Source organism: Gobius niger (assembly GCF_951799975.1).
Source record: "Gobius niger genome assembly, chromosome: 13".
In the NCBI taxonomy this organism is placed as follows: domain Eukaryota; kingdom Metazoa; phylum Chordata; class Actinopteri; order Gobiiformes; family Gobiidae; genus Gobius; species Gobius niger.
The window spans coordinates 30,176,536-30,191,185 of record NC_136864.1 but is presented as its reverse complement, the minus strand read 5'-3'; the positions used below and the strand labels follow the sequence as shown (position 1 = coordinate 30,191,185).

At 46.0% G+C, this 14,650-nt stretch overlaps 2 protein-coding genes across 2 annotated transcripts in view; both read right to left on the bottom strand.

Moving 5' to 3' along the window:
- The window catches only part of znf622 (zinc finger protein 622), a 368,360-nt gene that overhangs the window by 276,779 nt on the left and 76,931 nt on the right, over positions 1–14,650 (bottom strand). The window lies entirely within an intron of this gene.
- The window catches only part of LOC306972261 (CD209 antigen-like protein C), a gene marked incomplete at its 3' end in the record, with an annotated part of 43,739 nt that continues 32,654 nt past the window's right edge, over positions 3,566–14,650 (bottom strand). The window contains exons 2-6 of the mRNA XM_079568808.1: positions 6,407–6,484; positions 6,270–6,338; positions 3,922–4,064; positions 3,756–3,856; positions 3,566–3,695 (exon numbers count right to left, since the gene is read on the bottom strand). Coding sequence (XP_079424934.1) covers positions 3,566–3,695; positions 3,756–3,856; positions 3,922–4,064; positions 6,270–6,338; positions 6,407–6,484 — 521 coding nt within the window. The remainder of the gene's footprint in view (positions 3,696–3,755; positions 3,857–3,921; positions 4,065–6,269; positions 6,339–6,406; positions 6,485–14,650) is intronic.

Sequence of the window (14,650 nt, the reverse complement as noted above, 5' to 3'; positions counted from 1 at the left end):
CTTGTATGGGGTGGGACCCTGTATAACATACTAAAGAATCAGCCATCTAGCATTCATGGTTTTGGAGAAACAGCAATCTCGGTTTTTATGGCCGCAAACACGTTCTCTCGCTGAGAACACTCACTTTGAAGAACTCGCAGCTTTTTGCATTGTCACAGCGGAAAACCATATCATATGCAGAGTCAGTGTCAGGGATTAACATCCCAGTTCATAAAAGTATGGTTTTGGGTGGTTTTCATAAGTGAGACCTGAGAAAACTGATGGTTATTCAGAAACTTGAAACTGACGTTGTGGAAAAACTGTGTGATCAAACTTGACCAAACCTTGGTTTCTTGTATGGGGTGGGACCCTGTATAACATACTAAAGAATCAGCCATCTAGCATTCATGGTTTTGGAGAAACAGCAATCTCTGTTTTTATGGCCGCAAACGCGTTCTCTCGCTGAGAACACTCACTTTGAGGAACTCGAAGCGTTTTGCATTATCACAGTGGAAAACCATCTCATATGCAGTCAGTTTCAGGGATGAACATCCCAGTTCATAAAAGTATAGTTTTGGGTGGTTTTCATAAGTGAGACCTGAGAAAACTGATGGTTATAAAGAAACTTGAAACTGACGTTATGGAAAAACTGTGTGATCAAACTTGACCAAACCTTGGTTTCTTGTATGGGGTGGGACCCTGTATAACTTACTAAAGAATCAGCAATCTAGCATTCATGGTTTTGGAGAAACAGCAATCTCTGTTTTTATGGCCGCAAACGCGTTCTTTCGCTGAGAACACTCACTTTGAGGAACTCGCAGCTTTTTGCATTGTCACAGCGGAAAACCATCTCATATGCAGTCAGTGTCAGGGATGAACATCCCTTTACAAAAAAGTATGGTTTTGGGTTGTTTTCATAAGTGAGACATGAGAAAACTGATGGTTATACAGGAACTTGAAACTGACTTTGTGGAAAAACGGTGTGATCAAACTTGACCAAACCTTGGTTTCTTGTATGGGGTGGGACCTTGTATAAAATACTAACGAATCAGCCATCTAGTATTCATGGTTTTGGAGAACAGCAATCTCAGTTTTTATGGCCGCAAACGCGTTCTCTCGCTGAAAACACTCACTTTGAGGAACTCGCAGCTTTTTGCATTGTCACAGCGGAAAACCATCTCATATGCAGAGTCAGTGTCAGGGATGAACATTCCTTTCAAAAAAAGTATGGTTTGGGGTTGTTTTCATAAGTGAGACATGAGAAAGCTGATGGTTATACAGGAACTTGAAACTTGGTTTCTTGGCCTGGTGAAGCTCTGGCAGCCTGGTGTATTAGCATTCGGCCTGGTGAAGCTCTGACAGCCTGGTGTATTAGCGTTCGGCCTGGTGAAGCTCTGACAGCCTGGTGTATTAGCCTCTGGCCTGGTGAAGCTCTGACAGCCTCGTGTATTAGCCTCTGGCCTGGTGAAGCTCTGGCAGCCTGGTGTGTTAGCCTCTGGCCTGGTGAAGCTCTGACAGTCTGGTGTGTTAGCCTCTGGCCTGGTGAAGCTCTGGCAGCCTGGTGTATTAGCCTCTGGCCTGGTGAAGCTCTGACAGCCTGGTGTATTAGCCTCTGGCCTGGTGAAGCTCTGACAGTCTGGAGTGTTAGCCTCTTGCCTGGTGAAGCTCTGACAGCCTGGTGTATTAGCCTCTGGCCTGGTGAAGCTCTGACAGTCTGGTGTGTTAGCCTCTGGCCTGGTGAAGCTCTGACAGCCTGGTGTATTAGCCTCTGGCCTGGTGAAGCTCTGACAGCCTGGTGTATTAGCCTCTGGCCTGGTGAAGCTCTGACAGCCTGGTGTATTAGCCTCTGGCCTGGTGAAGCTCTGACAGTCTGGTGTATTAGCCTCTGGCCTGGTGAAGCTCTGACAGCCTGGTGTATTAGCCTCTGGCCTGGTGAAGCTCTGACAGCCTGGTGTATTAGCGTTCGGCCTGGTGAAGCTCTGACAGCCTGGTGTATTAGCCTCTGGCCTGGTGAAGCTCTGGCAGCCTGGTGTATTAGCGTTCTGCCTGGTGAAGCTCTGACAGCCTGGTGTATTAGCCTCTGGCCTGGTGAAGCTCTGACAGCCTGGTGTATTAGCCTCTGGCCTGGTGAAGCTCTGGCAGCCTGGTGTATTAGCCTCTGGCCTGGTGAAGCTCTGACAGTCTGGTGTGTTAGCCTCTGGCCTGGTGAAGCTCTGGCAGCCTGGTGTATTAGCCTCTGGCCTGGTGAAGCTCTGACAGCCTGGTGTATTAGCCTCTGGCCTGGTGAAGCTCTGACAGTCTGGAGTATTAGCCTCTGGCCTGGTGAAGCTCTGGCAGCCTGGTGTATTAGCCTCTGGCCTGGTGAAGCTCTGACGGCCTGGTGTATTAGCATTCGGCCTGGTGAAGCTCTGACAGCCTGGTGTATTAGCCTCTGGCCTGGTGAAGCTCTGGCAGCCTGGTGTATTAGCCTCTGGCCTGGTGAAGCTCTGACAGCCTGGTGTATTAGCCTCTGGCCTGGTGAAGCTCTGACAGCCTGGTGTATTAGCCTCTGGCCTGGTGAAGCTCTGACAGTCTGTCCAGGTTAGTCACATCAGAGCCTCAGGACTCAACTCTGTTTTGACAGTCACATTACTGAATGTGACACTGATGTTATGAGCGGTAAAGTTTAGGGCAGAGTGAGAGTCGATATCAGCCTCGGCCTGTTGTCATAACAACGTGTTGATTGGCAAACGGAACAAGACAGTGATTTGACTGAGATATCGTCTCTAAGTTTTCCTGCTCAGACTGAAGCTGGAGGCGTCTCAGTGTGAGTTGTCGGCCTTGGAGTTTCCCCCAAACAGAAGAAGTCTAAATGTGCACTCAGATAGAACAATATGCACAAGTCGCCTAATATTCAAACAGTTAAAGAGCTGATGACATTCTTTACACTCACCGCTGTACCAGAGCGCGAGTCTGGTAAGACTGCATCAACTTGATTTCTACTGTGTAACTTATACAAGCAAACAGGAAGTGGAATCATTAGCGATTTTGCATGAACATTCAAACAGAATTATGAATCTCAAAACTCACCTACTGCTGATGTGTTTTTGGTAATTTACCGCTGATTAGGGGGAAAAAACTGGGCTCTTCCAGGGACCCCCCGTAAATTGTTATCGAGGGGACTTCCGTATCCCAACGTGTGACCGCAAATAAATGATTCTTATTGCACGATCCGTTTGAGTTTGGCAGAGGCGGAAACAGTCAGCCCCCTGTCCAGACTGATATACCCCGTGTACAAATACACAGAGGGGGATCATTCTGGATGCTGGGCTAATTCTCTGTAGCTACTTAAGACCGATTTGTTCTGAATTGCTCTTCATTGGTGTTGTGGATTGTTATAACATGATGCACCATGTTATTACGTTTTGCTGAAAATGTGTGAAACGGTCTCAAAACGTAGTAACTTATTACACAATATGTTGGGGACGTTTACTACAAAATGAAGGGACAATATATTTTACATTTTGGACTTTAATTCCATTATGCAGTGTTATTGCATAATGCAATGTTATTACATAATGCGGCTTAACAGGGGCTGAAAACATATTTATTTTTCACAGATGCAGTAACATTTCTTAGTGCAACTGTAGTCATTCCAGTTGTCCCGCCTGACATCAAAGTACACTGTACCGCAATGTTCAGATCCCTGGTTGTTCGGCTCACCGGGATGCCAAAAGCTGAAATTAAAACAGTTATTGAGAAATGGATTTTTGAGAGTGACTGGATATTTATAGAACCTTGTGTTAACCAATGATCCGTCCACCCATCTCCAAACGCCCTCATGCTCCAAGTCACTCAGTCCAATCCATCTGTTCCAATGGAACATACGAGCAAATTCCTGAGTAAGAGAGAAGCTGTTAAACCATATGTCCAGTTGTTACATGTGGGTCCATGTCTGCAGACCTGCTCCTGAACGCTGTTGATGATTATGAGGTCCGCTCCTTTCTCTTGACAGAACTTCCTGCTCTCGCTCCAGCTCCGCTCTGTGTAGGAGCCCAGATACCAACTACCTTCAAAATACTGCCAGCCCTCAGTGGTGAGATACTCTGAAAATACAGACAATTACTATATTCAAAATGTATATATGACTTTTTTAAAGTGAATAAATAAAGTGTCTAAAGTAGATACATAAAGCATTTGTCACAGGCTTGAGTTTCTGGAGGGTGTTTAGCTGTGGTGATGTAGCCAATGAATAAAAACGGTTAAAAGGATTAACAAAGTTTAATGTAAGTAAAAGTCTACGTAAAATACAATTAAAACACCAGTTTAAATCATACTAAAATACACTTAAAGGAACAGGCCACCGTTTTTACATACTGAGATATGTTCTTACCTTAGCTTGGACGAGTTCATTTGTACCTGTCTGGTCTTCACGCGTGCCCTCAGTCACGTAAACACAGCACAGACGCCGTTGGCATTTAGCCTCTCCTCCTCCAAACCAGGTGAAGATAGAAGCTACCAAGCTCTTCCACGTTTTCCATATTTAAATACGGTTGCATGAAGTGTTACACTATGAAGCATAATTACACACAATGAAACGATGTGGATTTTTTAAGTGGATAAAAGGGGAGTACTTCAGCTGGAGTTACTGCGCGGATTTCCAACAACTCCTGGTATTATTACGCCATGACAATATAGTTCCCCTTTTTATCTGCTTAGAAAATCCACACTGTTTAATTTTGTGTAATTCTATTTTATCGTGTAACACTTCACGTAGATAGGGAAAACGTGGAGGAGCTTGGTAGCTTCTATCTTCACCTTGTTTGGAGCTATAGAGGAGAGGAGAAGAGGCTAAATGCCAACGGCACGCGTGAAGACCAGACAGGTACAAATGAACTCGTCAAAGCTAAGGTAAGAACATATCCGAGTGTGTAAAAACCGTGGCCTATTCCTTTAAAAACAACACAACTTGCACCTTCTCACATATACTTGCAAATGTATTGTACAACATGATGAAAATCAGCATGTGTTTTTTTTTACATGCAGTATTTGGGGGTTATACAATCTAAATCTTTGATTCTCAACCGGCATGGCATTGAGACCCACAAACCCCCTGGGATGACAAGTCGTGATCCAAACACAACTTAGACTTGTCAGATATGAAGTCAAATATTGTCTTTTCCTCAAAAATGGTTGTATAACAGAAAAGGTGAAATAATAATGATATAAAATAACTCGATGACTGTCCTTTTAACAGACTGTCGTGATGCTATGCTTTTTCTGTATAAATATTAAAAGAAATGTTTTGTGGGAAAGGCTCGCGACTCTCTGATAACAGTTCCACAAGCCACTTTTGGGTCCCGACCCACCAGTTAAGAACCACAGGTGTAAATGACATCATTTATGCTGTACCTTCTCGTTACGATGTGTAGCTCTTGGTTTGTTAAATTGTGTCGGTGCAAACTGTGGTGATGTGAGAAGTGTCTGCTCTGGTTGTGACGTGCAGCTCTTGGTGACCTTGGTACATGGAGCAGTCAGGGTTAGCTTCACAGCTAGAAGGTCCCGAGTTTGATTCCTGGGCCGGACGGGGCATGTTTGCATGTTCTCCCCGTGTGTCTGCATATGCTTCCTCTGAGTTCTTTGGTTTGCCGACCACTAAAAATACCGGCCACTAATGTTGCTGACCACCACCGAGCATGGGGTGAATGATGCACGGAATTTTAATTCCAGCTGTAGCATCCAGTCAATTTAACAAGGCCAAAACTGGTGGTGAAATGACTTTTAATGCCGTCCTTGTTGTCATCAACCAACGTAAGAGCTGAATAAAACAAACCATACCATACGTTTCTTTCCATTAGCATTTTCAAAAATTACAATAAACATTTCAAGTTACTCAAATATATTACCCATTAAATTTACATACCTTTGTTCCCCAATTGACTGATACTAAACATGTATTTTTTTAACTGTTTTTTCCTTGACCTTTTCTATTTTTTCCGTGAACTCTTAAGACTTTTTCTTTCGCCTTTTTTCTCTGTTCAAGCTAGCTTCCGTTGTCTCGCTTCTGTTTTCCAGGGTTACCAAAATCAAACCTCGATACCATAATAATAAATCTTATATTGTAGCCACAATGAGAATTGTGCAAAACTACTTTGTTGGTCTTTACACAGAGTTTAAAAATGTTAAAATTATTAGGTCGTTTTTTTTACATATTGTTTTCTCGAACAATTAAAATAATGATCCTTTGACCCTCCAGTTGAGAAGTACTGTATATTTACTGTATATTTATTTAAGAGCAAACTTTGACTCACCAATGTCCTGCAGTTTCTGCTTCAGTGCGTCTCTTTCCTGAAGAATTTGTTGGTTTTTGGTCTCCATTACTGAAAAAGTCAATGCTTCTGTTTATTTTCACTGTTACTTTTATGACTCTTACTGTTTTAAAACTCACAGATGCGGAGGTAAAGGTTGAGAGCTTGTATAACACAAAACAGGCCAAATCCGATGAAGATCAGAGGAATCCATTTCCCTTAAAAAGATATAACTATGAATGATTACGACACTGCATCTTTGGCAGTTGCATTATACAAATTCAACTATACAAAACTCTTACTTGACTGAGCATCAGTGTGCTCCTCTTTTGTACGGCGGAAGGTCCTTCTTTTCCTGATCTGAGGCTCCTCCATCGTTCATTCACTGCAGCCACACAGTCCAGGTCTAAGCTGAGTCGTAGGAGTGTAGTTTACATGCCTCGCTTTATCTCATGAACACTTTCAGCAAAGGAAATGTATTAAAAAAACACATCTCTATCTATTTCACACGATCACATGCAAATACATACAGGAAGTAAAGTCACCGGCTGAAATAACTGACGATGGCAAAGGGTAGAACGAAGGTCTCATAACTAGGGGTGAAAGTAAGCTGGTACGGCACGGTAGCACAGCGGTTAGTGCTTGTGCTTCACAGCTAGAAGGTCCGGGTTCGATTCCCACCAAGGATGGGGCCTTTCTGTGTGGAGTTTGCATGTTCTCCTCGTGTCTGCGTAGGTTTCCTCCGGGTACTCCGGTTTCCCCTACCACTAAAAACATGTACAATAGGCCAGGATGTATGAGAGTGTGTTTGAGAGTGCGCATGGGGGACGACGGATGAAAATTAGCCTAAGGCTACAATCCGGTGTGGCTTGTTCATTAACTTGCACTGTCCCTACCAAATAAACCATAAATAAATAGTACTGCGTTGCGTTAAAAGATTTGCCGGTGGTACGCAGTCCTGGGAAGGAGAAGAGGTGCTCTCTCACCGTACACGGGGCCACACAGCCTGCGAGCGAAGCAACACGTTGCTTGTGTTTGTGAATAAAGTGGGGCAATGATGCAAGAGTGGCCACACCAGCACCAAGAGCAGGACCAGCAGCAGCACCACTACCAGCAGCAGCACCACCAACACCAGCACCAGCAGCAGCCTCGACACAAAGGAGAAGAGGCTTCCTGTCATATCAATGCACATTCATGAAATATGGCGTGCCTAGTTTATATAATATTACAACGCTCGCTTTATCCCTGAATTTAAATTGTTTGAGTGACTATTGAATGGTGATTTAATAGGCTAACTAAATATAAATACAACACAGTTCTGGAATGTAGTTTACTCTTGTCCTAATGCTGGATATGGATCGATTTTAGTCTTTCCTTCATGACACTAGACCAACGCTTGACACACGGCCCCAAAATTAGGATTGATTCTATCTTCTAAACATGTGGCGCCACGAGCGCGCACAGTGTGGCCACTTCCAATCCGCTTCAATGAAAGCTAAGTAAAAACTCAGCTGACGCCAGCAATGCAGCACTTTGCACGCCGGCGGTGTGGCCCCGGCCTTAAGGCTGGTTTATACTTCAGCGACACCTCCACGTTTACGGGCTGGACGCACGTGGGAGCCAATCAGTGAGTTCGCGACAGATGCAAGCGACATGATTGGTTGATCCTTTCACAAAACAAGGAAACACACAACAAAGTCCGTCAGTCTCCCTCTTTGACGTTGTTTTTCATGAATATATTGTTCATATGACTTAGTGCTTTTGTGGTTTCACTTTTTATGTTATTAACAAATTGTTTTTTAAATATACATAAAAATGTGAAGGCAGAGGAGCTACGCGGAAGTTCGAACAATTCTAGCTTGAGTCAAGCAGACGGGGCAGTGGTGGGCGGGACCGGTTGCCGAAGTATTAAAAAGCCTTCACCAATGGCCGCTGGCTGCTCTGCTTTATGCCCAAGATACTGGGGGCCGCCATTGCTCCGCCATTGCTCCGCCATTCCTGTAGTACCTCCATATCACCGCTAGTGCCCCATTAAAAAGCATTGGAGTTTAGACACCTTAAAAACAACTTTAACGCCTGGTTTCAATTTTTTTCACCGCTAGACTAGGCTAGATATTCCTCCTGAGATGACGCTGGGTTAGTCACAATTAAAGAAACCAGGCTGGTTTTCGCAAGAAGAATTTTAGAAATCTCGTACTTAATGAGGGTCGGACTGTTAGCATTGGAGCAGCGCGAGCTACACGTCACGCAAGGGCGGAGTCTACAGTGAAAATCCCGCCCTTATGCCCTTTTTAGGGACATGCTCTTGCTTTTTTCCCTTAAGTGGGGGGCTGAGAGGACGCTGGCGTTGTGTGTTCGCCGCTTCTCAGCCTACTAAAACTGCTAAAACTGCTATGGCTATTCTCTGTATCTGCTCTATCTGATAACAGATACTGAGCCATTTGTCCAGCTTCTTTGGGATATTTTGGATGTTTGGATGTTTCTTACCTGAAGTCGCCCTTACTGCTGGAGTGGTGAGCGACCTGGAGCTATTCATCACCATGAGATATAGCTGGGGATCTTGTCAGCCGGACTGGTCTCAGTAAATCGAACACATTGATGGCATAAACCCTCGGACAGTCACAATGCACTGGCTGGCTGAAGTTTTTTCGCCCATCGAGTTGCGCCGGTCCGTGGCTAGGCTAACCGGCTTCTACTACCAGCTACTGTCCTGAAACCAAGTCTTTAACCATCCACATGGGCTGCCATCACCTCCATCGTATGCCACACTTGTCTCCAGGGCTACGCCGGGCACTGCCATTCATCCTGGTGTACACAATCATCATCCATCCACGTTTGCCGAATCCATGGATAGCTGCTAACTGTAGCATCACAACGGCTCCTCCATCCACCATGCACCGGTACCTGCCAAACCCACTCTTGGAACTTAACACTCGCCTCGCCCCACAAAACATCTCCGCTCTTAAGCAACTGGGCATTCTTCGCCGACCCCGCTACGTCCATAGGGGGTCACGGCGGCGTTTAGTTTATTCCGAGAGCAGGACCGGGAGCTCAATTCCAAGCCTGTGGACAGCTGCCAGCACCGGTGCACACCAACGACGTCATCGGATGCGTCATCGGATCGCCTGTGGCTCAGGTGTAAAAAACTACACCCGACAACCCCCAGGCCCTCTGCTGGAGGAACCACGCACTGCGCACCCTGGGAAACGCGGAGTGGACCATACTGTGCTGCGCTCTCTGGTAAAGTGGACTCCAGTTTCAACTATGAAAATGGAACTGTTAAACTTGGCGGTCATTCATCACTCTGATCTGCACCTGTCCTCTGTGATTTTGCCAAAGCTGTCATCATTTGAATGCTTGGCTTTCACTTGTGAAAACCCCATCCCGCTTACAAGCATCCTCATATACCGGCCACCTAAACCACACCCAAGTTTTATTTCAGAATTAACTGAACTACTCCTGTCAGTGTGTACAACATCAAACAATGTGGCAATTCTTGGAGACTTTAATATTCATGTAGACTCTCCCACAAGTCAATATACCACAGAGCTACAACAACTCCTGGACACACTCAATCTCAGACAACTTGTGACAGTCCCTGCCCATACAAAAGGGCACACACTGGACCTAATCATAACAAACTTTCCGGTTAATAATGTCCATGTATATGATTTAGGCATATCTGACCACAACGCCATTTCATTAGACTTCTCACTCCTGACCTCACTCAATAAGCTTAAACATCAAATTAGTTTCCGGAAAATAAAAGACATAAACCCTGAACACCTGTCCTACGACCTACAAAAGCTGACCATATCTGCCCATCACTCTGCTCCTGATGCACTTGTTGACCACTACAATACTGGACTACAAGACATACTTGATGCCCATGCACCCCTCAAGACACGGACTGTAACATTTACACGCTCTGCTCCGTGGTACACTGGTGCGCTGCGTAGACAGAAGGCGGCTGGGAGGGTCCTTGAGAGGCGCTACGTTGCCTCTGGGCTGACTGTCCACAAAACTATTTACAGGATCACCAAAGATCATATGCCAAATCACTCAGTCAGGCACGGTCACAATACTATTCTAACATCATTAACAATAATCCAGGAAATTCAAAACAGCTCTTTAAAACAATAAACCATCTTCTCAGTCCACCAGCCCTGAGGCAAAATAAGAGTACCAATGACCAGTGCAATAAATTCCTTGATTCATTCACCACAAAAATCGCTATCATCCGCTCAAACCTGACGCCCGGCAATGCCACGCCACCCACCCCCCAACCTCAGCACCAACATTCTCTCATTTCATCCTCCCCACACACAGACAGGTTGAGACTCTCATATGCAGCATGAGACCCTCATCTTGCTCATTGGACCCCCTTCCCACTGCCCTGATCAAATCAAATATCACTTCCCTAAGCCCTCTCATCACCACCATCATAAACTGTTCCCTGAAATCTGGTCAACTTCCAACTTCTCTCAAAACTGCACTTATCATCCCTCGACTTAAGAAACCCTCCCTCGATCCAGACACTCTGTCAAATTAGCAACCCATCTCTAACCTCCCATTTCTCTCCAAAGTCATTGAAAAGGTAATTGTCACTCAAATCCACAACCACCTTCACTCACACAGTCTCCATGAAAAATTCCAGTCCGGTTTCTGCTCCGCTCATAGTACAGAGACAGCCCTGGTCAGGGTCACAAATGACCTGCTTGTGGCTGCTGACCAGGGCTCTCCATCCCTCCTCCTGCTCTTGGACCTCTTCGATACCGTTGACCACACCATCCTCCTTCACCGTCTGCAGCACTACATCGGCATCTCACACACAGCACTCCAGTGGTTTTGGTCCTACCTGACTGATAGAGTTGAGTATGTGGCCCTGGGGGGAGCCAGGTCGAGGCCCCACACCGTCACCTGTGGAGGGCCCCAAGGCTCAGTCCTCGGCCCCACCCTTTTTTCCATCTATATGCTCCCCCTGGGCCACATCATCAGCAGGCATGGAGTTGCCTTCCACTGCTATGCTGATGATACTCAGCTCTATGTCAGGTTAGACCCCACATCCCCCACATCATCACTCCCCGCATTAACTGCTTGCCTGAAGGAGACAAGGGCATGGATGACTGACAACTTCCTTCAGTTCAACAGCTCCAAAACAGAAGGTCTCCTCATTGGGACCCCACACCAACTTCGATCCCCCCCCCCTGACCGTTTACTCATTTGCAGGCCATGATATTCCCCTCACACCTTCTGTTACAAACCTGGGGGTTCAATTTGACCCCCACCTATCATTTAACACCCACATCCAACATATCTGTAAGACTTTCTTCCACCTCCGCAACATCTCCAAACTCCGCCCCTCCCTCTCCCTTCCCGATGCAGAGAGGCTGGTCCATGCCTTTGTCTCCTCCAGGCTCGACTACTGCAATGCACTCCTCATCGGGATCCCTGGCAGGAGCCTGCAGAGATTGCAGTACATTCAGAACTGCGCTGCCAGGGTCCTGATGAGGGTGCGTAAGTCTGAACACATCACACCCATCCTCCATAAACTCCACTGGCTTCCTGTTAGGTTCAGGATTGAGTATAAGATCTGCCTCCTGACCTATCAGTGTGTCTACGGCAGCGCACCAGTGTACCTTAAAGAACTCATCAACAGCCACAAACCAACCCGACAGCTCCGCTCTTCTGACAGCCACCAACTCCTGGTCCCCAAGACAAACCTCAGTACTATGGGAGATAGGGCGTTCCAGGCAGCTGCTCCTCGACTGTGGAATGCCCTCCCCAACCATCTGAGGGCACCACAGTCTATTGAGGTTTTTAAAAGTAAACTGAAGACCCACTTATTTTGTAAGGCTTATTCTTAGTGTGTTTATTTTGTGTTTTTACTGCTATTACTCTTCGGGTTTTTACTATTGAAATGTTATGTTGTCTTTGTTGTTTGTTTTGCGTGTGTCAATTGTAGCACTTTGAGATGTGTTTTTCATATGTAAAGTGCAATACAAATAAAATGTATTATTATTATTATTATTATTATTATTATGCTTCGTCAGAGCTGGGGAGGGGGAGTCTGTAAATCCGCCATGAATTCCCCCACGACCGTAGTCATTATGGTAAACGGGGAGGAGTGAGGAGAAGCTGTCCATTTATATATACAGTCTATGGCCTTTACGCACAAAACAGTAGTGTACCTTTAATTCTCCACAGTGGGCTCAAACCATGGATCTATTATAAACTGGATAAGGCTTGCTGTCCCAGCTCCTATCTCTTTACATAGGGGTGCTCAGTGGCGCATGAAACCAGTTTCGTCCGCCATTGCGGCCCAAAGTACCCGTATGACGCGTCACCTGTATCTATGCTCCCTACGGCCCAAGTGGGTGAAAGCAGCGGGAGCGCGCACGGCTGCCGACGAAGCCTCAGAGCGGAGCGGACGCCATTACGCAAAAAGTCAAATCTCTTAATATCATCGTTCTTTAAACACAAAATGTTTTTTTAAGGCCATTTCAGGCGAATAAGCTACCATGATACGATGACTTTGGGGGTTAGTTTGTCAGTGCGGGGCTTAAAAAGCTAGTTTAGCCCGCTCTTGGAACAACCGGGCGCTTAGCGGCCCTTCGGACGTACGTAGCCGCGCTCATGAACTTCCGCTCGGTCACTTTTCTGGGAAGTTTCGTAAGTGCTGGAAGTCTTGATATTGTGATAGAATTGATAAAAATCTAGTTATTACTTCACTGTATTTGCTAGTATAACATCACAACTAGAATTGTTTGGCTGAAATACAAAGAATGAGCACTGCAAAAGTGTTTTATATTACATTTTCATTGGTAAAATGTGAGAAATTGTTTTTTACATAGCATTTATCTGTACTGTACTGTACTGTACTGGATCCAGGACAGATGCAGAAATCATGCATTTTTTTGTGTTTCATTCTACTTACACAAATAATGGTGTAAGTACATAAGTACATTAAATGCTGCTAGTATTTTTTTAATTAATAAAACAGTTACAGGTTATTAGTGCCATTATTTAATTTTCAGAAATGAGTTTAATAACATGTAGACTAGTTGTTTCTTATTAACCATAATCCAATGCGATAAACACATGCTATATTCATCATACATTTCGTATTTAGTTTTTGGCTAAAGACTTAGAGAAACATAAACTTACTTGAGATGTTTGTTATTTCGCGTTTATCCTTGTTTTTAGTCCAGTCCGTTCATTTGTTTTGCTCAGACTTCAGCCGCTAAATCACACGAGGGAGAACTCTGCTCGTTCATGAGTCATCACGCACACGCTCGCGCACGTCTACGGCCCTGGGCTTTTTGGGCTGCTGGCTGCAATATCACGGCCTGCCACTAGCACAACTGGAGACGGGTGTAAAGGGGCGGACCCCCCCACTGGTCATCACGCACACACTCGCGCACGTCTGCGGCCCTGGTGACGTCACGTCATTAGAACACTTTTAAAAATGTATTTTTGATGCTTTACAATTTTTTTACGAAGAAAAAAAGTCCATGTCCTAAAAATAGTAATTTTAAAGAAATATATTTGCCTCAGTCTGAAACTCCAGATGCCCTGTGGACCATTTTACAGGCTGCTCCTTTTACATGAGTGTCTATGACAAAAAGGGCTTTTTGGGCTGCTGGCTGCAATATCACGGCCTGCCACTAGCACATACTCATTTCAGAGTGAAGGGGGCGGACCCCCCCACTGGCTCAAACGCGGTGAAGTTTAGCCACTCGGCAGGCGGAGTCTGACCCCCTCTGTCCTTGAACTTTCTGCACGCACCACATCGGCGCAGTTTTGCCAATTTGGCTTGGAAATATACTCGAGCATCTGCAGACGTCATCTGCAGACGTCTGCAACCCCGTGAACTGCTACTTTAACGTGGTGGGGTTGTTTGAGTGCCCGAATGATCCGAGGAGCTATGTTGTCTGGGGCTTTATGCCCCTGGTAGGGTCTCCCATGGCAAACAGGTCCGAGGTGACGGGTCAGACGAAGAGCAGTTAAAAAGACTTCTATGGACGTACGACATACAAGGACCGAGACCCTGGAGCCAGACCTGGGGTTGGGGCCCGAATGCGAGCGTCTGGTGGCCGGGCCTCGGGCACAGCCCGAAGGGACGACGTGGGCCCGCACCCGCTTGGGGACCCACCACCCGCAGAGGGATCCGTAGGGGTCGGGTGCGGAGAGGACTGGGTGGCAGTCAGAGGCAGGTGCCTCGACGACCTGGTCCGCATTTGCAGCTTCTGGCGTTCGGGACATGGAACGTCACTTCGCTGGGGGGGAAGGAGCCTGAGCTTGTGCGGGAGGTTGAGAGATACTGGCTGGATATAGTCGGGCTCACCTCCACGCACAGCTTGGGTTCCGGATCCCAACTCCTG